The 21,557-nt window shown below is 38.8% G+C and overlaps 1 protein-coding gene across 5 annotated transcripts in view; it reads right to left on the reverse strand.

The window, feature by feature from the left end:
• Positions 1 to 21,557, reverse strand: part of Trpm (transient receptor potential cation channel, subfamily M) — a 235,099-nt gene that overhangs the window by 73,260 nt on the left and 140,282 nt on the right. For all 5 annotated transcript variants that reach the window (XM_070091119.1, XM_070091118.1, XM_070091117.1 and 2 more), the window contains 6 exons: positions 17,729 to 17,808; positions 14,894 to 15,059; positions 14,098 to 14,311; positions 12,790 to 12,961; positions 11,418 to 11,548; positions 10,314 to 10,470 (listed from right to left, as the gene is read on the reverse strand). In XM_070091119.1, coding sequence (XP_069947220.1) covers positions 10,314 to 10,470; positions 11,418 to 11,548; positions 12,790 to 12,961; positions 14,098 to 14,311; positions 14,894 to 15,059; positions 17,729 to 17,808 — 920 coding nt within the window. The remainder of the gene's footprint in view (positions 1 to 10,313; positions 10,471 to 11,417; positions 11,549 to 12,789; positions 12,962 to 14,097; positions 14,312 to 14,893; positions 15,060 to 17,728; positions 17,809 to 21,557) is intronic.

Here is a 21,557-nt window from a genome sequence, read left to right on the forward strand (position 1 = left end):
CTGCTGGAAGTCCAAGCCCCTCGCACACAAAACCTCCTTTACCCCCTCCCTCCAACCCTTCCTAGGCCGACCCCTACCCCGCCTTCCTTCCACTACAGACTGATACACTCTTGAAGTCATTCTGTTTCGCTCCATTCTCTCTACATGTCCGAACCACCTCAACAACCCTTCCTCAGCCCTCTGGACAACAGTTTTGGTAATCCCGCACCTCCTCCTAACTTCCAAACTACGAATTCTCTGCATTATATTCACACCACACATTGCCCTCAGACATGACATCTCCACTGCCTCCAGCCTTCTCCTCGCTGCAACATTCATCACCCACGCTTCACACCCATATAAGAGCGTTGGTAAAACTATACTCTCATACATTCCCCTCTTTGCCTCCAAGGACAAAGTTCTTTGTCTCCACAGACTCCTAAGTGCACCACTCACTCTTTTTCCCTCATCAATTCTATGATTCACCTCATCTTTCATAGACCCATCCGCTGACACGTCCACTCCCAAATATCTGAATACGTTCACCTCCTCCATACTCTCTCCCTCCAATCTGATATTCAATCTTTCATCACCTAATCTTTTTGTTATCCTCATAACCTTACTCTTTCCTGTATTCACCTTTAATTTTCTTCTTTTGCACACCCTACCAAATTCATCCACCAATCTCTGCAACTTCTCTTCAGAATCTCCCAAGAGCACAGTGTCATCAGCAAAGAGCAGCTGTGACAACTCCCACTTTGTGTGTGATTCTTTATCTTTTAACTCCACGCCTCTTGCCAAGACCCTCGCATTTACTTCTCTTACAACCCCATCTATAAATATATTAAACAACCACGGTGACATCACACATCCTTGTCTAAGGCCTACTTTTACTGGGAAAAAATTTCCTTCTTTCCTACATACTCTAACTTGAGCCTCACTATCCTCGTAAAAACTCTTCACTGCTTTCAGTAACCTACCTCCTACACCATACACTTGCAACATCTGCCACATTGCCCCCCTATCCACCCTGTCATACGCCTTTTCCAAATCCATAAATGCCACAAAGACCTCTTTAGCCTTATCTAAATACTGTTCACTTATATGTTTCACTGTAAACACCTGGTCCACACACCCCCTACCTTTCCTAAAGCCTCCTTGTTCATCTGCTATCCTATTCTCCGTCTTACTCTTAATTCTTTCAATTATAACTCTACCATACACTTTACCAGGTACACTCAACAGACTTATCCCCCTATATATATATATATATATATATATATATATATATATATATACATATATATATATAGGGGGTGTGTGGACCAGGTGTTTACAGTGAAACATATAAGTGAACAGTATTTAGATAAGGCTAAAGAGGTTTTTGTGGCATTTATGGATTTGGAAAAGGCGTATGACAGGGTGGATAGGGGGGCAATGTGGCAGATGTTGCAAGTGTATGGTGTAGGAGGTAGGTTACTGAAAGCAGTGAAGAGTTTTTACGAGGATAGTGAGGCTCAAGTTAGAGTATGTAGGAAAGAGGGAAATTTTTTCCCAGTAAAAGTAGGCCTTAGACAAGGATGTGTGATGTCACCGTGGTTGTTTAATATATTTATAGATGGGGTTGTAAGAGAAGTAAATGCGAGGGTCTTGGCAAGAGGCGTGGAGTTAAAAGATAAAGAATCACACACAAAGTGGGAGTTGTCACAGCTGCTCTTTGCTGATGACACTGTGCTCTTGGGAGATTCTGAAGAGAAGTTGCAGAGATTGGTGGATGAATTTGGTAGGGTGTGCAAAAGAAGAAAATTAAAGGTGAATACAGGAAAGAGTAAGGTTATGAGGATAACAAAAAGATTAGGTGATGAAAGATTGAATATCAGATTGGAGGGAGAGAGTATGGAGGAGGTGAACGTATTCAGATATTTGGGAGTGGACGTGTCAGCGGATGGGTCTATGAAAGATGAGGTGAATCATAGAATTGATGAGGGAAAAAGAGTGAGTGGTGCACTTAGGAGTCTGTGGAGACAAAGAACTTTGTCCTTGGAGGCAAAGAGGGGAATGTATGAGAGTATAGTTTTACCAACGCTCTTATATGGGTGTGAAGCGTGGGTGATGAATGTTGCAGCGAGGAGAAGGCTGGAGGCAGTGGAGATGTCATGTCTGAGGGCAATGTGTGGTGTGAATATAATGCAGAGAATTCGTAGTTTGGAAGTTAGGAGGAGGTGCGGGATTACCAAAACTGTTGTCCAGAGGGCTGAGGAAGGGTTGTTGAGGTGGTTCGGACATGTAGAGAGAATGGAGCGAAACAGAATGACTTCAAGAGTGTATCAGTCTGTAGTGGAAGGAAGGCGGGGTAGGGGTCGGCCTAGGAAGGGTTGGAGGGAGGGGGTAAAGGAGGTTTTGTGTGCGAGGGGCTTGGACTTCCAGCAGGCATGCGTGAGCGTGTTTGATAGGAGTGAATGGAGACAAATGGTTTTTTAATACTTGACGTGCTGTTGGAGTGTGAGCAAAGTAACATTTATGAAGGGATTCAGGGAAACCGGCAGGCCGGACTTGAGTCCTGGAGATGGGAAGTACAGTGCCTGCACTCTGAAGGAGGGGTGTTAATGTTGCAGTTTAAAAACTGTAGTGTAAAGCACCCTTCTGGCAAGACAGTGATGGAGTGAATGATGGTGAAAGTTTTTCTTTTTCGGGCCACCCTGCCTTGGTGGGAATCGGCCGGTGTGATAATAAAAAAAAAAAAAAAAAAAAAAAAAAATATATATATATGTAGGGCGAAATGACAGTAGTTTGTTGGATTATGTATTGGTAGATAAAAGACTGTTGAGTAGACTTCAGGATGTACATGTTTATAGAGGGGCCACAGATATATCAGATCACTTTCTAGTTGTAGCTACACTGAGAGTAAAAGGTAGATGGGATACAAGGAGAATAGAAGCATCAGGGAAGAGAGAGGTGAAGGTTTATAAACTAAAAGAGGAGGCAGTTAGGGTAAGATATAAACAGCTATTGGAGGATAGATGGGCTAATGAGAGCATAGGCAATGGGGTCGAAGAGGTATGGGGTAGGTTTAAAAATGTAGTGTTAGAGTGTTCAGCAGAAGTTTGTGGTTACAGGAAAGTGGGTGCAGGAGGGAAGAGGAGCGATTGGTGGAATGATGATGTAAAGAGAGTAGTAAGGGAGAAAAAGTTAGCATATGAGAAGTTTTTACAAAGTAGAAGTGATGCAAGGAGGGAAGAGTATATGGAGAAAAAGAGAGAAGTTAAGAGAGTGGTGAAGCAATGTAAAAAGAGAGCAAATGAGAGAGTGGGTGAGATGTTATCAACAAATTTTGTTGAAAATAAGAAAAAGTTTTGGAGTGAGATTAACAAGTTAAGAAAGCCTAGAGAACAAATGGATTTGTCAGTTAAAAATAGGAGAGGAGAGTTATTAAATGGAGAGTTAGAGGTATTGGGAAGATGGAAGGAATATTTTGAGGAATTGTTAAATGTTGATGAAGATAGGGAAGCTGTGATTTCGTGTATAGGGCAAGGAGGAATAACATCTTGTAGGAGTGAGGAAGAGCCAGTTGTGAGTGTGGGGGAAGTTCGTGAGGCAGTAGGTAAAATGAAAGGGGGTAAGGCAGCCGGGATTGATGGGATAAAGATAGAAATGTTAAAAGCAGGTGGGGATATAGTTTTGGAGTGGTTGGTGCAATTATTTAATAAATGTATGGAAGAAGGTAAGGTACCTAGGGATTGGCAGAGAGCATGCATAGTTCCTTTGTATAAAGGCAAAGGGGATAAAAGAGAGTGCAAAAATTATAGGGGGATAAGTCTGTTGAGTGTACCTGGTAAAGTGTATGGTAGAGTTATAATTGAAAGAATTAAGAGTAAGACGGAGAATAGGATAGCAGATGAACAAGGAGGCTTTAGGAAAGGTAGGGGGTGTGTGGACCAGGTGTTTACAGTGAAACATATAAGTGAACAGTATTTAGATAAGGCTAAAGAGGTCTTTGTGGCATTTATGGATTTGGAAAAGGCGTATGACAGGGTGGATAGGGGGGCAATGTGGCAGATGTTGCAAGTGTATGGTGTAGGAGGTAGGTTACTGAAAGCAGTGAAGAGTTTTTACGAGGATAGTGAGGCTCAAGTTAGAGTATGTAGGAAAGAGGGAAATTTTTTCCCAGTAAAAGTAGGCCTTAGACAAGGATGTGTGATGTCACCGTGGTTGTTTAATATATTTATAGATGGGGTTGTAAGAGAAGTAAATGCGAGGGTCTTGGCAAGAGGCGTGGAGTTAAAAGATAAAGAATCACACACAAAGTGGGAGTTGTCACAGCTGCTCTTTGCTGATGACACTGTGCTCTTGGGAGATTCTGAAGAGAAGTTGCAGAGATTGGTGGATGAATTTGGTAGGGTGTGCAAAAGAAGAAAATTAAAGGTGAATACAGGAAAGAGTAAGGTTATGAGGATAACAAAAAGATTAGGTGATGAAAGATTGAATATCAGATTGGAGGGAGAGAGTATGGAGGAGGTGAACGTATTCAGATATTTGGGAGTGGACGTGTCAGCAGATGGGTCTATGAAAGATGAGGTGAATCATAGAATTGATGAGGGAAAAAGAGTGAGTGGTGCACTTAGGAGTCTGTGGAGACAAAGAACTTTGTCCTTGGAGGCAAAGAGGGGAATGTATGAGAGTATAGTTTTACCAACGCTCTTATATGGGTGTGAAGCGTGGGTGATGAATGTTGCAGCGAGGAGAAGGCTGGAGGCAGTGGAGATGTCATGTCTGAGGGCAATGTGTGGTGTGAATATAATGCAGAGAATTCGTAGTTTGGAAGTTAGGAGGAGGTGCGGGATTACCAAAACTGTTGTCCAGAGGGCTGAGGAAGGGTTGTTGAGGTGGTTCGGACATGTAGAGAGAATGGAGCGAAACAGAATGACTTCAAGAGTGTATCAGTCTGTAGTGGAAGGAAGGCGGGGTAGGGGTCGGCCTAGGAAGGGTTGGAGGGAGGGGGTAAAGGAGGTTTTGTGTGCGAGGGGCTTGGACTTCCAGCAGGCATGCGTGAGCGTGTTTGATAGGAGTGAATGGAGACAAATGGTTTTTAATACTTGACGTGCTGTTGGAGTGTGAGCAAAGTAACATTTATGAAGGGATTCAGGGAAACCGGCAGGCCGGACTTGAGTCCTGGAGATGGGAAGTACAGTGCCTGCACTCTGAAGGAGGGGTGTTAATGTTGCAGTTTAAAAACTGTAGTGTAAAGCACCCTTCTGGCAAGACAGTGATGGAGTGAATGATGGTGAAAGTTTTTCTTTTTCGGGCCACCCTGCCTTGGTGGGAATCGGCCGGTGTGATAATAAAAAAAAAAATAATAAATATATGTAATTTATATTTATATATATATATATAAATATATATATATATATATATATATATACATATATATATATATATATATATATACATACATATATATATATACATACATATATATACATACATATATATATATATACATACATATATATATATATATATGTCGTGCCGAATAGGCAGAACTTGCGATCTTGGCTTAAATAGCAACACTCATCTTGCCATATAGGACAAGTGAAAATTTGTGTATGCAATAATTTCGCCAAAATCATTCTGAACCTAACGAAAAAAATATATTTCACTGTGTTTGTTTAATATTAAATTACTGTAAACAAATCTAAAACATATTTAGTTGGGTTAGGCTAAAATAAATTGTTCTTATTATGATAAGGTTAGGTAAGTTTTCTAAGATTCTTTTGGTGCAAAATTAAAAATTTTTTACATTAACATTAATGAAAAAAATATATCTTTAAACGTATAAAAGAAAATTTCAGGAAAGACTTAATTTTAAATGAGTTCTTGCTAATTGACCAGTTTTACATATTCGGCACGACATATATATATATATATATATATATATATACATATATATATATATATACATACACATATATATATATACATACATATACATATACATACATACATCTAGGTTTTTCTCCTTTTTCTAAATAGCTCTTGTTCTTCTTTATTTCTTCTATTGTCCATGGGGAAGTGGAAAAGAATCTTTCCTCCGTAAGCCATGCGTGTCGTATGAGGCGACTAAAATGCCGGGAGCAATGGGCTAGTAACCCCTTCTCCTGTAGACATTTACTAAATAAAGAGAAGAAGAAAAACTTTATAAAACTGTGATGCTTGAATGTGCGTGGATGTAGTGCGGATGACAAGAAACAGATGATTGCTGATGTTATGAATGAAAAGAAGTTGGATGTCCTGGCCCTAAGCGAAAAAAAGCTGAAGGGGGTAGGGGAGTTTCGGTGGGGGGAAATAAATGGGATTAAATCTGGAGTATCTGAGAGAGTTAGAGCAAAGGAAGGGTTAGCAGTAATGTTGAAGGATCAGTTATGGAAGGAGAAAAGAGAATATGAATGTGTAAATTCAAGAATTATGTGGATTAAAGTAAAGGTTGGATGCGAAAAGTGGGTCATAATAAGCGTGTATGCACCTGGAGAAGAGAGGAATGTAGAGGAGAGAGAGAGATTTTGGGAGATGTTAAGTGAATGTATAGGAGCCTTTGAACCAAGTGAGAGAGTAATTGTGGTAGGGGATCTGAATGCTAAAGTAGGAGAAACTTTTAGAGAGGGTGTGGTAAGTAAGTTTGGGGTGCCAGGTGTAAATGATAATGGGAGCCCTTTGATTGAACTTTGTATAGAAAGGGGTTTAGTTATAGGTAATACATATTTTAAGAAAAAGAGGATAAATAAGTATACAAGATATGATGTAGGGCGAAATGACAGTAGTTTGTTGGATTATGTATTGGTAGATAAAAGACTGTTGAGTAGATTTCAGGATGTACATGTTTATAGAGGGGCCACAGATATATCAGATCACTTTCTAGTTGTAGCTACACTGAGAGTAAAAGGTAGATGGGATACAAGGAGAATAGAAGCATTAGGGAAGAGAGAGGTGAAGGTTTATAAACTAAAAGAGGAGGCAGTTAGGGTAAGATATAAACAGCTATTGGAGGATAGATGGGCTAATGAGAGCATAGGAAATGGGGTCGAAGAGGTATGGGGTAGGTTTAAAAATGTAGTGTTAGAGTGTTCGGCAGAAGTTTGTGGTTACAGGAAAGTGGGTGTGGGAGGGAAGAGGAGCGATTGGTGGAATGATGATGTAAAGAGAGTAGTAAGGGAGAAAAAAGTTAGCATATGAGAAGTTTTTACAAAGTAGAAGTGATGCAAGGAGGGAAGAGTATATGGAGAAAAAGAGAGAGGTTAAGAGATTGGTGAAGCAATGTAAAAAGAGAGCAAATGAGAGAGTGGGTGAGATGTTATCAACAAATTTTGTTGAAAATAAGAAAAATTTTGGAGTGAGATTAACAAGTTAAGAAAGCCTAGAGAACAAATGGATTTGTCAGTTAAAAATAGGAGAGGAGAGTTATTAAATGGAGAGTTAGAGGTATTGGGAAGATGGAGGGAATATTTTGAGGAATTGTTAAATGTTGATGAAGATAGGGAAGCTGTGGTTTCGTGTATAGGGCAAGGAGGAATAACATCTTGTAGGAGTGAGAAAGAGCCAGTTGTGAGTGTGGGGGAAGGTCGTGAGGCAGTAGGTAAAATGAAAGGGGGTAAGGCAGCCGGGATTGATGGGATAAAGATAGAAATGTTAAAAGCAGGTGGGGATATAGTTTTGGAGTGGTTGGTGCAATTATTTAATAAATGTATGGAAGAGGGTAAGGTACCTAGGGATTGGCAGAGAGCATGCATAGTTCCTTTGTATAAAGGCAAAGGGGACAAGAGAGAGTGCAAAAATTATAGGGGGATAAGTCTGTTGAGTATACCTGGTAAAGTGTATGGTAGAGTTATTATTGAAAGAATTAAGAGTAAGACGGAGAATAGGATAGCAGATGAACAAGGAGGCTTTAGGAAAGGTAGGGGGTGTGTGGACCAGGTGTTTACAGTGAAACATATAAGTGAATAGTATTTAGATAAGGCTAAAGAGGTCTTTGTGGCATTTATGGATTTGGAAAAGGCGTATGACAGGGTTCTAGGTAGTAGGTTGGTAGACAGCAACCGCCCAGGGAGGTACTACCGTCCTGCCAAGTGAGTGTAAAACTGAAGTCTGTAATTGTTTTACATGATGGTAAGATTGCTGGTGTCTTTTTTTATCTGTCTCATACACATGCAAGATTTCAGGTATGTCTTGCTACTTCTACTTACACTTAGGTCACACTACACATACATGTACAAGCATATATATACACACCCCTTTGGGTTTTCTTCTATTTTCTTTCTAGTTCTTGTTCTTGTTTATTTCTTCTTACCTCCATGGGAAAGTGGAACAGAATTCTTCCTCCGTAAGCCATGCGTGTTGTAAGAGGCGACTAAAATGCCGGGAGCAAGGAGCTAGTAACCTCTTCTCCTGTATATATTACTAAATGTAAAAGGAGAAACTTTCGTTTTTCCTTTTGGGCCACCCCGCCTCGGTGGGATACGGCCGGTGTGTTGAAAGAAAGAAAGAAGTATGACAGGGTGGATAGGGGGGCAATGTGGCAGATGTTGCAGGTGTATGGTGTAGGAGGTAGGTTACTGAAAGCAGTGAAGAGTTTTTACGAGGATAGTGAGGCTCAAGTTAGAGTACACAGGAAAGAGGGAAATTATTTCCCAGTAAAAGTAGGCCTTAGACAAGGATGTGTGATGTCACCATGGTTGTTTAATATATTTATAGATGGGGTTGTAAGAGAAGTAAATGCGAGAGTCTTGGCAAGAGGCGTGGAGTTAAAAGATAAAGAATCACACATAAAGTGGGAATTGTCACAGTTGCTCTTTGCTGATGACACTGTGCTCTTGGGAGATTCTGAAGAGAAGTTGCAGAGATTGGTGGATGAATTTGGTAGGGTGTGCAAAAGAAGAAAATTAAAAGTGAATACAGGAAAGAGTAAGGTTATGAGGATAACAAAAAGATTAGGTGATGAAAGATTGGATATCAGATTGGAGGGAGAGAGTATGGAGGAGGTGCATGTATTCAGATATTTGGGAGTGGACATGTCAGTGGATGGGTCTATGAAAGATGAGGTGAATCATAGAATTGATGAGGGGAAAAGGGTGAGTGGTGCACTTAGGAGTCTGTGAAGACAAAGAACTTTGTCCTTGGAGGCAAAGAGGGGAATGTATGAGAGTATAGTTTTACCAACGCTCATATATGGGTGTGAAGCATGGGTGATGAATGTTGCAGCGTGGAGAAGGCTGGAGGCAGTGGAGATGTCATGTCTGAGGGCAATGTGTGGTGTGAATATAATGCAGAGAATTCGTAGTTTGGAAGTTAGGAGGAGGTGCGGGATTACCAAAACTGTTGTCCAGAGGGCTGAGGAAGGGTTGTTGAGGTGGTTCGGACATGTAGAGAGAATGGAGCAAAACAGAGTGACTTCAAGAGTGTATCAGTCTGTAGTGGAAGGAAGGCAGGGTAGGGGTCGGCCTAGGAAAGGTTGGAGGGAGGGGCTAAAGGAAGTTTTTTGTGCGAGGGGCTTGGACTTCCAGCAGGCAGGCATGAGCGTGTTTGATAGGAGTGAATGGAGACAAATGGTTTTTAATACTTGACATGCTGTTGGAGTGTGAGCAAAGTAACATTTATGAAGGGGTTCAGGGAAACCGGCAGGCCGGACTTGAGTCCTGGAGATGGGAAGTACAGTGCCTGCACTCTGAAGGAGGGGTGTTAATGTTGCAGTTTAAAAACTGTAGTGTAAAGCACCCTTCTGGCAAGACAGTGATGGAGTGAATGATGGTGGAAGTTTTTCTTTTTCGGGCCACCCTGCCTTGGTGGGAATCGGCCAGTGTGATAATAAAAAAAAAAAAAAATTCCATTTCCACACAAACCACAAATTTATTCAGAATACATAATGTTTAATTCATTTAAACGCAGATATACAGTAAAGACTGAATACTGAATTATGACACCCATTCCCCAGTCCTTGCAATACTTTTATACCTGAAGAATATGTCCCATTCTTATATACTATACTGTTTTTTCTTTTTTTACACGCTGGCCGTCTCCCACCGAGGAAGGGTGACCCAAAAACAAACACTTTTATCATCATTCACAGAATCACTGTCTTGCCAGAAGCCAACACAGATACGACAGCTCATAGACATAAAATAACCAGAAGTAGTCACCACCTTTCCTAAACTGCCATATATGCAAAATGATTATACACGTTTTTCTTAAGATTAGCAACTACATCTCAAGACCAGGCAGGTGTACAGTGTTTTTTAAGCAGAGATGAATATAAAATGGACTGCACACATATTGCTGCAGAATCATACTTATGGACAAATGCCAGGATGTCAGCTGCACGACCCGTTCCATCACAAACAATAACAGGAACTGGAGGCGAGTCAGTGACATACTCAAGTACTTGTCTTATTGTCTGGGGACCGCCCTCTATCACAACACACACGACTGGAGTTGCCAGCCCACCACCTGAAAAAAAAAAAAGTTAGATAAATACAAGAGAGAGAGAGGGGTTGGAACTGAGTGGGGCTTGCACATGAGTTAATAGCATTATGAAAGCTTATTCCTTGGGTAGCAATGAAAATAGGTTGGGCATATATTTTTGTTAGTGGGTTTGTGTTTGAGAAAGACCTGCCTAGTATGGGCTAATAGGCCTGATCCAGTGTTCCTCCATTATGTTCTTATACTGATATATGATGCATATATATTTTTTTTTTCAACAAATTGGCCATCTCTCATTGAGATAGGGTGACCAAAAAAAAAAAGAAGAAATACTTTCACCATCACTAACTCCATCACTGTCTTGCAAGAGGGGTGTCAATACTACAATTCAAAACTGCAAGAATCCCCACCCCTCCTTCAGAGAGCAGGTACTGGTACTCTCCAGGTATACACTGTATTTCTCACCTCCAGTACTCACATCTGGCTAACCAGTTTCCCTGAATCCCTTCATAAATGTTACCTTGCTCACACTCCAACAGCACATCAAGTCATAAAAAAAAAATATCTTCTTCCACTCACACGTATCTAACATGCTCACATACACTTGCTAGATGTCTAAGCCCCTTGCACACAGAACCTCCTTTACCCCCTCCCTCTGTCCTTTCCTAGGACAACCCCTACACTGCCTTCCCTCAACTACAGATTAATATCCCCTCTAAGTCATTCTATTTTGTTCCATCCTCTCAAAATGTCCAAACCACCTCAACAACCCCTCCTTTCGGTCACCCAAGGCAGGGTGACCAAAAAAAAAAATTTTTCTTCCTCTTACATTTAATAATTTATACAGGAGAAAGGGTTACTAGCCCCTTGCTTGCTCCCGTCATTTTAGTCAAAACACACATGACTTATGGAGAAAGGATTCTCCCCGCATAAGTATTAAAATTTAATAAAAACTGAACATAACTGGAACTTACGCGCTTCAATACGTTGTTTGGAGATATAGTTTTCTAATTTTCTTCGCAATATCAACTCGGGTCCATATTTGCCAACTGTTCCATTGTCTACCAGCAAGAAGAATGTGTGATGACTGTTGAGTGCAACAAATCTGAAACATTAGGATAGTTTTTATTATGAAAAATAGGTAAATATAAATGAAAATTTACAGGGATCTCATTCTGTTATTTTGAGTTTCACCAAATATTAACACCATACTGTATTAAATATTGTTTTATTGGCACTAATATTTGAATTTGTAAAAAAAATATGAAAAAAAGAAAACTATTTTGGATTTGATAAATTGCCCAAGAATATTCTTAAATACATTCAATGGCTGGTTTGGATTTTGAGCTGCGAGCACCAGACCTATAGACGACATTGCTATGTTTCTCATTTTGTATTTGAATGTAACTGCTTCATCATTGAAAGCCTAAAATTTGTGTTATAATTCTCTTAGAAGAACTATTTGCATTACAAGTGATCCCCAATAACACAAACAGTTAGCCTATGTTACTGGAATATTGCATCTGGGTGGGAACATGTAGGCCCAGGAGGTATCATCATATTCTTCTTTGGATACATGTTCAGTGTATGCCGGGAGCAAGAGGCTAGTAACCCCTTCTGTATAAATTACTAAATGGGAAGTACAATGCCTGCACTTTAAAGGAGGGGTTTGGGATATTGGCAGTTTGGAGGGATATGTTGTGTATCTTTATACGTATATGCTTCTAAACTGTTGTATTCTGAGCACCTCTGCAAAAACAGTGATAATGTGTGAGTGTGGTGAAAGTGTTGAATGATGATGAAAGTATTTTCTTTTTGGGGATTTTCTTTCTTTTTTGGGTCACCCTGCCTCGGTGGGAGACGACCGACTTGTTGAAAAAAAAAAAAAAAAAAAAAAAAAAACTCTTGTTTTTCTTTTTAGGTCACCCTTCCTCGGTAGGACATGGCCAGTTTGTTGAAAAAAAATGTTCAGTGTTTTTTTAATTCATTATCTGTGAGCTTCTCTCAAAATATATCCCTCACAAAAATTTTGGGACTACAATATACTGAATAGTGATTTATATACAGTATTATATGTCATTACACATCTTGTTTTCACACTCAAAGAATAAATTAGTCATTTACTGAAAGTTAAAAAAAAAAAAAAAAAAAAGACATGTTTTCTCCAACTTTCAAAATATTCAAATCAGTTCAGTACAGCAAAAGAAAAACAACCACAGTAACAGTGTGACTTTGTAAATGGTCAAAGTTGGACCAAAATGTCATTGTAAGTGCCTCTCTCTTATGAGCAGGTTATTTATGTACAGTAACCATTTGCAAGAAGTAGTAAACTAATCTTATACCAACTTGGATTTTGGAGAGTTAATGGGGTGATAGGGAACATCTTTGTTGCGTCCGATCAATTCCTGCCGTCTCTCAATGACCCCCCATGGAGCAATCCCAACACTGACCACTCGACCGCTGCGCACTCTGAGGGACGACTCTGACACGAGCGCTTCTCCAACTTGTCTGGTAACACCTGTCAATATTAAAAAAAAATATTTTCAAAATTACATAAAGGAAAGCCAGTATTACAAAAAATTTTTAATAATAAACTTCTCGTTATGAGGAAGATATAATTAATACCGAAAAATGATTGGTAAACCATGGAACGGGTGGGATTTCAACCCATGGTGTTTGTGAGTTCTGTGGTTTGTTTGCAATTGTGTTGTTATGATTTTGAGAGTCCTTTATCAATCTTTCAGTCTTTTTATGTTCCCAGCCAAATAAGATGAAACAAGGAATCAATATCTCCCATAATTTTATATTGTAAGAAAACAATTTTGTGTCCTTTATTGATCTTTCAGTCTTACGTTCCCAGCCAAATAAGATGAAACAAGGAATCAATATCTCACATAATTTTATATTGTAAGAAAACAAATATTCATAATACAATATACAAGGATATGTAAGTAAGCTTTACTTTAACATAGTGAGTAAAAAAAAAACTTTTCAAATGGGCAACTTTGAAAGGTATTCCTATTCAGTTTTATGCACAATATGAAAGCCAAATTGTTTACCTGGTTAAGTAGTTACAATATATATTAATTTGTATCTAATTTAGTTCAATGTAATTCAATATTAAGTCTCCAAGAAGATACATTAGTTACCATTGATTATCTAACATTTGAGAGCCCAGTTATCCAATGCATTTCAGGCAGAATTTAGCTAAGACTAATATTAATAAGAGAAAATGAAAATAGACAGGAGGGCCCCACATATTCAGCAATCTCTTTTCGGTGTTCTGTATTTTTGACGGTTTTCAACTGAGCCACTGTTCATTATGTTCGGTACTTTTACTGCTTTTTTGCTGTTTTGGCACAACAGTTGTGTAAGGGAAGGGCGACTGGCACCATATTTTAAAGTATTGTATGTACTGTGTATTCATTTTATTTTTGTATCTGTATTTTTATACCTTGCTGTATTGAGCACTTAATATAAGATACAATAAACACATTATCAGGCATTATAAACCCATTTGATATTGTCAAAACCGCTCTTTTCCACCCACCGGCGATTTTTGCTTATCGCTGGGGATCTGGAACATAACAGCCATAGAAATGGGGCCCTCCTATATTCTGTACTGTAGGAACAACAACAAGTGACACAATACACCTGTGTTGGTTCCCGCTGTGAAGACCCAGGCACCAGTTGTCTTGGCAGCTTTCAACAGGCCTTTTCTAATGACTTTTTTTAGCTTAGGCTGGAGATCAAAGTTAGTTTTGCCGCCTTGTACTGTTATAAGCAGTTTTGGGAGTTCCAGGCCCCACTCTCCTGTTAAAAGCTGAAGGATGTGCTCTGGTCGTGTGTCGTGAGCAAGTCTCACGTACTGAAATGCAAGAAATAAAAAAATGTTACAAGCAACCAAAACAAAACAAAAATACATTAGATTAACTTACAAACTTCTAGATTACAGATTCCTTATTTCAATATGATATAATGTTTGTACAGAGGTGGGTGACATTTAGATGTGCATGCGGAAAGTCCCTTACTATGCAGAGCATTTTGAGCAAACTCAAGCCTGTCTTAAGACTAATAAAGCAATAACTAGTTGATTGCTTATACAGTATATGCAGTCTCAAAAGAATTCAAAAGGAAGCAGTGTGTGCCAAAACTAACGGAAACTAAGCAACTATTTAGGATATATAATAGGATATATAATACAGGATGCCAGAACACCAGCTGCATTTCTGTAATCACAAACAGGCCCAGGAGCCATAGTGCAACCTTTGCAAACACAACCAGGTATACGCAGATAAACACACTGCAATATACTATAAACAGTACACAAACATTCTTGATTTATCTTTTATATTATAAACAATAGTGCAAATAACATCTTTCACATCATTAACTACAGAGTAAAGAGCATCTTTTATATTATAAACTATAGAGGAAAGAGCTTGCTGACCTGTGCCTTGGTGGGATGTGCTCCACCTTGAAACTCCAGAGTGCCGTAAGCATCCGTGGGGAGGAGTTGAGTGTGTCTGGAGGGACTCCAGTGTATGTCCTCCCCGTGCCGGAGCGTTGCTGGCGACCCATCACGGTGACACTGCCACAGCTGCCCGCAACAACACCTGTCAACCGCATTGCTCAAAGTCAAAATACAGTCTGACAACCACGATTCTCAGTTGCAACATAGTCTTTGAAACTAGTCACAACTGGGCCAAATTAGATAATTTACAGTTATGTATGCAAGTCACGATTCCCACATACGAACTTTTGAATAAATTATAAGCTTTCTATTATTTTATTACCAATAATTATTTTAAAGTGTTACATAACATGAATAAATTAAATAATGCAAATGCTGTGCATCATAAACTTAATATTATACAAGTGAGCAAATGCACAGCAGATATTACACTAACATAAAAATAGAAGACAAGGAAGGAAGAAAGAAAGAATTCCCAAAATGTACATTATTACAAATGTTCCAAAACAGAGATAGATACAGCACTACTATACCACAAAGTACCTAAACAACTACCATACATAAAATTTAATATGTTATTTAACTGCTCTATTGCTATAATTTATGGAAACAGGAATTTAGCTAAAATCAGAGGCATTAACAGCCGATTTTAAGCAGCACTGTATACATCTGCTAACAAGTGACAATATACGAGCCCCTTTTTTTTTGTGGTTTTTCTAACATTTTACTTGACAGAAATTTCTGAATATTCCCCATTTACAGAAAATTAATACTTTTTAAATAAGGTTACATAATGAACAGATAACCCGCACATAAGAGAGACTTATGATGTTCCGGTCTGACTTGGACTACTGACAAGTCACACTAACACACGAAGGTAAGGGAGCCAGTACATGTATATATGAAAGGAGGGCAAAGGTGGGACAGAGAGAGGAAGAAAAAAGAAGTGGAGATAATAGTGGTAGAGGTAATACTGATATTGGTTGAAGTAGTAGTAGTAATGTTGGTAGTGAAAGTAGTAGTCGTAGTAAGCAAATTATTAAATAACCACGACACATCTGATAGTGGGGTGTCCCAGTAAAAATGACTGGTGTGACGACGGGTTGAATGTACGTATACATATACAGTGGAACCTCGGCTTACAAGTTTAATCCGTTCCATGACCTTGCTCATATCTCGATCTGCTCACATGCAGAGTCAATTTTCCTCATTTAAATTAATTGAAATGCCATTAATCTGTTCCAGCAGAATTCCTGCTCACTTTGTGCACATAAAATGAGATAAAAGTGAGTTTGTGTGATTAACTAACTTAATGAATGACTTACTGACTTGACTGAATGACTTACTGACTTGACTGAATGACTTACTGACTTGACTGACTGACTGAATGGCTTGACTGACTGAATGACTTGACTGACTTACTGTATGACTTAAAGTTAGACTTTTTCACTGAAGAAGACCCTGAAACGATGTCTAGAGCAGCTGATGCCTTACCGTCAGTTGTATAATGCACTGCAGGGTAAAATAGAACAGAAATCCATTACAGAATTTATGCACACTCCAGTACAACCATCAACTTGAGTACCAGAACCTCTACCATCCACCTCAACCCAGTAGGACCACAACATAGCTCTACACTCTCTTCACAATCATCCACAAACACCAGCACCCACAATTTAAGGTAAGAAATACTATTATTTCTGTTGCAGTTATAGTCTTAAGCAGTAAAAACAACATAATACGTACATCATGACAATGAACTACAATTATATATTCACATTTATTTTTGTAAGATCAGGAGGTCAAAAAAAAAGTTGTTTGAGGGGGGGGAAGCTCACACCCCAAATTTTTGTTCATATCCAGAAACAAAAAGTTGACCGAGCGACTGCACATATCCTGAAAAACTCATATGGTGGGGCACTCATATGCCAAGGTTCCACTGTGCTGCGTATATTTAAATAGATGTACGTATATATAGTGTTGTACAAGATTTTTACTGTGGTTGGTGTAAGCTTGACTGGCTATACTGTAGGTGTCAACTTTAAATGGCAAGGCTTGTACTGTGCTACCTAGAAGAGTACCATTTAGCTGATCCCTACACAGTTTAAAATACCGACAAAATATTAGGTAAATGAACACAGATGCAACTACTGTTATGTTTTATTGTGGCAACATTGTGCTCTCCAGGAGCCTGGCAAAGCTCCTGAAGAGAGAAACGTTGCCACAATAAAACATCTCATTAGTTACATCTGTGTCCATTTACCTAACACACTTTAAAGCCACTTACTCCGTCTGTTGAGCAACACTGCAAGAAGTAACACAAGTAATGTAAACAGCTTTGAATCATAGGCAAGGATATGCTATTCTGCTATTTTTTCATGCTTTATAATGTGTACATTAATACTTTATATATGTCTGAATGCAATAAGATCACAGTAAACAGGTGATATCACAAATATGCAAAATAACCACTGTGAAAAATAGTGAATTTCCAAGTGCTTTCATGATTTCTCACATTATCTTGCATATGCAGTATACATGGATCAAATGAGCCCTCATGGAGAAAATAAAACAGAGGCTAAGAGAATTACTGAGTATTTCAGAATATTGCACAGACTGAAGTGGGCATCCATTGCATGATGAAATATCCAGCAAGACACCCTTCTCATCTTCTGTTGGCCACTGGTGCCAAAAGAACCACCATGTGGTTCTGTTGGAGCCAATGTTTCATTCTCCCATGTAAGGTTATTTATGAACAGTAAAGGAAGCCTTTTTCTTACATAAATTTTTATGGAAGACGAACTGACTAACCTGGCATTATCCTTACTGCTGGGAATAAACTTGACACACTCGCGCTTATTGAAGACGGTCTCCACCCACCGCGTCCCAGCCTGAAAGACATAAATGACACACTACATGTAGTCATCCTTTGTGCATTTATTGCTCTACAATGTACACTACTAACCTTTATTAATATGGTGAAGAATTTATTGTGCAATATAAGAATTACCTTCCTGTAACTCTGGTTCAAATTATACTCATAAATTCACAAGTGGGACTTAATATTTTTAATGTCATAGTGTATATTCAGCACTGAATATCTCACAGAAACATTATACAGGTGCTCCTTGCCTTACAATGGGGGTTACGTTCCAACAAACTCATCATAAGTCAAAAATATCGTAAGTAAAATATGAATACGAAATGCTAAATAAATAAATAAATAAATAACTACTATCACTGAATAAGCAAATAAACAAATAATTATTTTAACTAATTAAATACCAGTATTGAAAAGTAAATAAATGAATACAAGTTATGGACTTGCCACCTTCATGTTGCGTAATTATCTGAAGATTTATCTCCAAAGTAATTGCTGTTGCACCATCATAAAGTCGGAATATCATGAGTCGAGGAGCTCCTGTATACTCGTATGTGTTTATTACAGTGGTGTATTTTTAGGAACACCTAATACTTTTACAAGAGAATTATTATAGATAAAAGTAGTGAACTGTTTGCGATACACTTACAAATAATTATAGGGTCATTAAATGGGTGAGATGTTATCAACAAATTTTGTTGAAAATAAGAAAAAGTTTTGGAGTGAGATTAACAAGTTAAGAAAGCCTAGAGAACAAATGGATTTGTCAGTTAAAAATAGGAGAGGAGAGTTATTAAATGGAGAGTTAGAGGTATTGGGAAGATGGAAGGAATATTTTGAGGAATTGTTAAATGTTGATGAAGATAGGGAAGCTGTGATTTCGTGTATAGGGCAAGGAGGAATAACATCTTGTAGGAGTGAGGAAGAGCCAGTTGTGAGTGTGGGGGAAGTTCGTGAGGCAGTAGGTAAAATGAAAGGGGGTAAGGCAGCCGGGATTGATGGGATAAAGATAGAAATGTTAAAAGCAGGTGGGGATATAGTTTTGGAGTGGTTGGTGCAATTATTTAATAAATGTATGGAAGAGGGTAAGGTACCTAGGGATTGGCAGAGAGCATGCATAGTTCCTTTGTATAAAGGCAAAGGGGATAAAAGAGAGTGCAAAAAATTATAGGGGGATAAGTCTGTTGAGTGTACCTGGTAAAGTGTATGGTAGAGTTATAATTGAAAGAATTAAGAGTAAGACGGAGAATAGGATAGCAGATGAACAAGGAGGCTTTAGGAAAGGTAGGGGGTGTGTGGACCAGGTGTTTACAGTGAAACATATAAGTGAACAGTATTTAGATAAGGCTAAAGAGGTCTTTGTGGCATTTATGGATTTGGAAAAGGCATATGACAGGGTGGATAGGGGGGCAATGTGGCAGATGTTGCAAGTGTATGGTGTAGGAGGTAGGTTACTGAAAGCAGTGAAGAGTTTTTACGAGGATAGTGAGGCTCAAGTTAGAGTATGTAGGAAAGAGGGAAATTTTTTCCCAGTAAAAGTAGGCCTTAGACAAGGATGTGTGATGTCACCGTGGTTGTTTAATATATTTATAGATGGGGTTGTAAGAGAAGTAAATGCGAGGGTCTTGGCAAGAGGCGTGGAGTTAAAAGATAAAGAATCACACACAAAGTGGGAGTTGTCACAGCTGCTCTTTGCTGATGACACTGTGCTCTTGGGAGATTCTGAAGAGAAGTTGCAGAGATTGGTGGATGAATTTGGTAGGGTGTGCAAAAGAAGAAAATTAAAGGTGAATACAGGAAAGAGTAAGGTTATGAGGATAACTTGCAATCCAAAATAAATAACAAGAAATTAAAAAATAAAAGATACCTTGGTTCTAAATGCCTCACATCAACGACACATCGAGGAAGCAGACTTATACAAGCACACTAGTTGGCCTGAAGTGCACTGCATGCTACTGGCTTTTTGTGTGTACTTAACAATATTGTATTAGATGTAAACCACATTTTGTATATTGCAGAAAATAAATAAGATTGTATTGTATTGTACATGCTCGCAACCTTATTGGTGCTAAGTATTCAAACCAGTTAATGGATACTTACCTACGAGTGAGCTTTATCAAGTACACAGCACAGTCAGAAAAATTAAGTCTACTGTACTTTCTGGCATGTAAGGTGGGCTTTTTCCCACAATTACAGTATTTTTATAATCATAACTGCTAAATTTTTTCTCACAGCAAGTCTTGGAAAATTGGCTTGCACCTCATATGCTGAAGGTCAGAGTCAAGGGTAGGCTTTGAGTTTTAACAGCTATTTGTTAATGTTATATTATAACTGCTTGGAAACATCAACTTATATGCTCGAGTGCCTTATTTGCCAGAAAATACAGTATATATGGCATCAGAGTTTACCTAGAGTTTACCTGGAGAGAGTTCTGGGGGTCAATGCCCCTGCAGCCCGGTCTGTGACCAGGCCTCATGGTGGAACAGGGCCTGATCAACCAGGCTGTTACTACTGGCTGCACGCAATCCAACGTACGAGCCACAGCCCGGCTGATCAGGTACCGACTTTAGGTGCTTGTCCAGTGCTGCTTGAAGACAGTCAGGGGTCTATTGGTAATCCCCCTTATGTATGCTGGGAGGCAATTGAACAGTCTTGGGCCCCTGACACTTATTGTGTTGTCTTTTAGTGTGCTAGTGACACCCCTGCTTTTCATTGGGGGGATGTTGCATCGTCTGCCAAGTCTTTTACTTTCAGAGAGAATTTGGTACTAGTCCCTCTAGGATTTTCCAGGTGTATATAATCTGGGTAATCTGGTGTACACATGCTGAGTAGTGCACAGCAAGAGGCCTATCAGCCTATGCTGGGTTTCCATTGTTTCTAAATGATGTGATGTGATTGTTTGTGACCCCTAACACCTATGTGGCACATCACGTTCCATAACATGATGCAGGAGAGAGTGTAATATATTATATACAAGTGGGTAATTTACACTACATATGATAACTGTCTTTATAATAAATTTATTTAGGTACATGTACGTAAATACAGTTACACAAATTATCATACGTAGTACCATACTTGTAAATTACCCACCAGGATAACCCCAAAAAAAGTCAAAGTGACGTATTTCCATAGGTAATTTACACATTAATGTGTATGATAGTTGTAATTATTTGTACCTGTGCCTAAATAAACTTATTTTGCAACCTACAGCTGTACTTGTATACCTGCAAGCATGTAGGAAGACACCTAGCCCTTTAATAAGTTTATTTGGGCACAGTACACATAAGTACGATTATAATACATAGCAACATGTGTAAATTACCCAGGATAACCCAAAAAAAAGAGTCAGACTAAGTGACTTATTTCCAATGGTAAGTAAGTATATTTAGGTACAATTATCCACTGAAGATGCGAGTGTAAGCACATGAAAGCGCTCTAGTTTTATTTCCAAATTTCACTGGTATTTTTTTCCCAATTATCACACATAGATGTAAATTAACTAGGATAACTCAAAATGTTAGACAAAATGACTTAATTCCATTGAGGTGCTTGTAGGTAATATATATCTGTGTTCAATATTGTTTCAGTTCCTGAACGCTAAGTGTATTATAACATACCTTTTCATTCTAATTACACAGGGAAAGCAATATTGATACGGCTCCAGGTGTTGCAATGAAAATACAAGGACTCCAATGGAAATACAAGGACCCAAACTGAAATACAAGGACTCCAATGAAAATACAAGGACTCCAATGG

The sequence above is a fragment of the Cherax quadricarinatus genome, chromosome 34 (assembly GCF_038502225.1).
Source record: "Cherax quadricarinatus isolate ZL_2023a chromosome 34, ASM3850222v1, whole genome shotgun sequence".
Lineage (NCBI taxonomy): Eukaryota > Metazoa > Arthropoda > Malacostraca > Decapoda > Parastacidae > Cherax > Cherax quadricarinatus.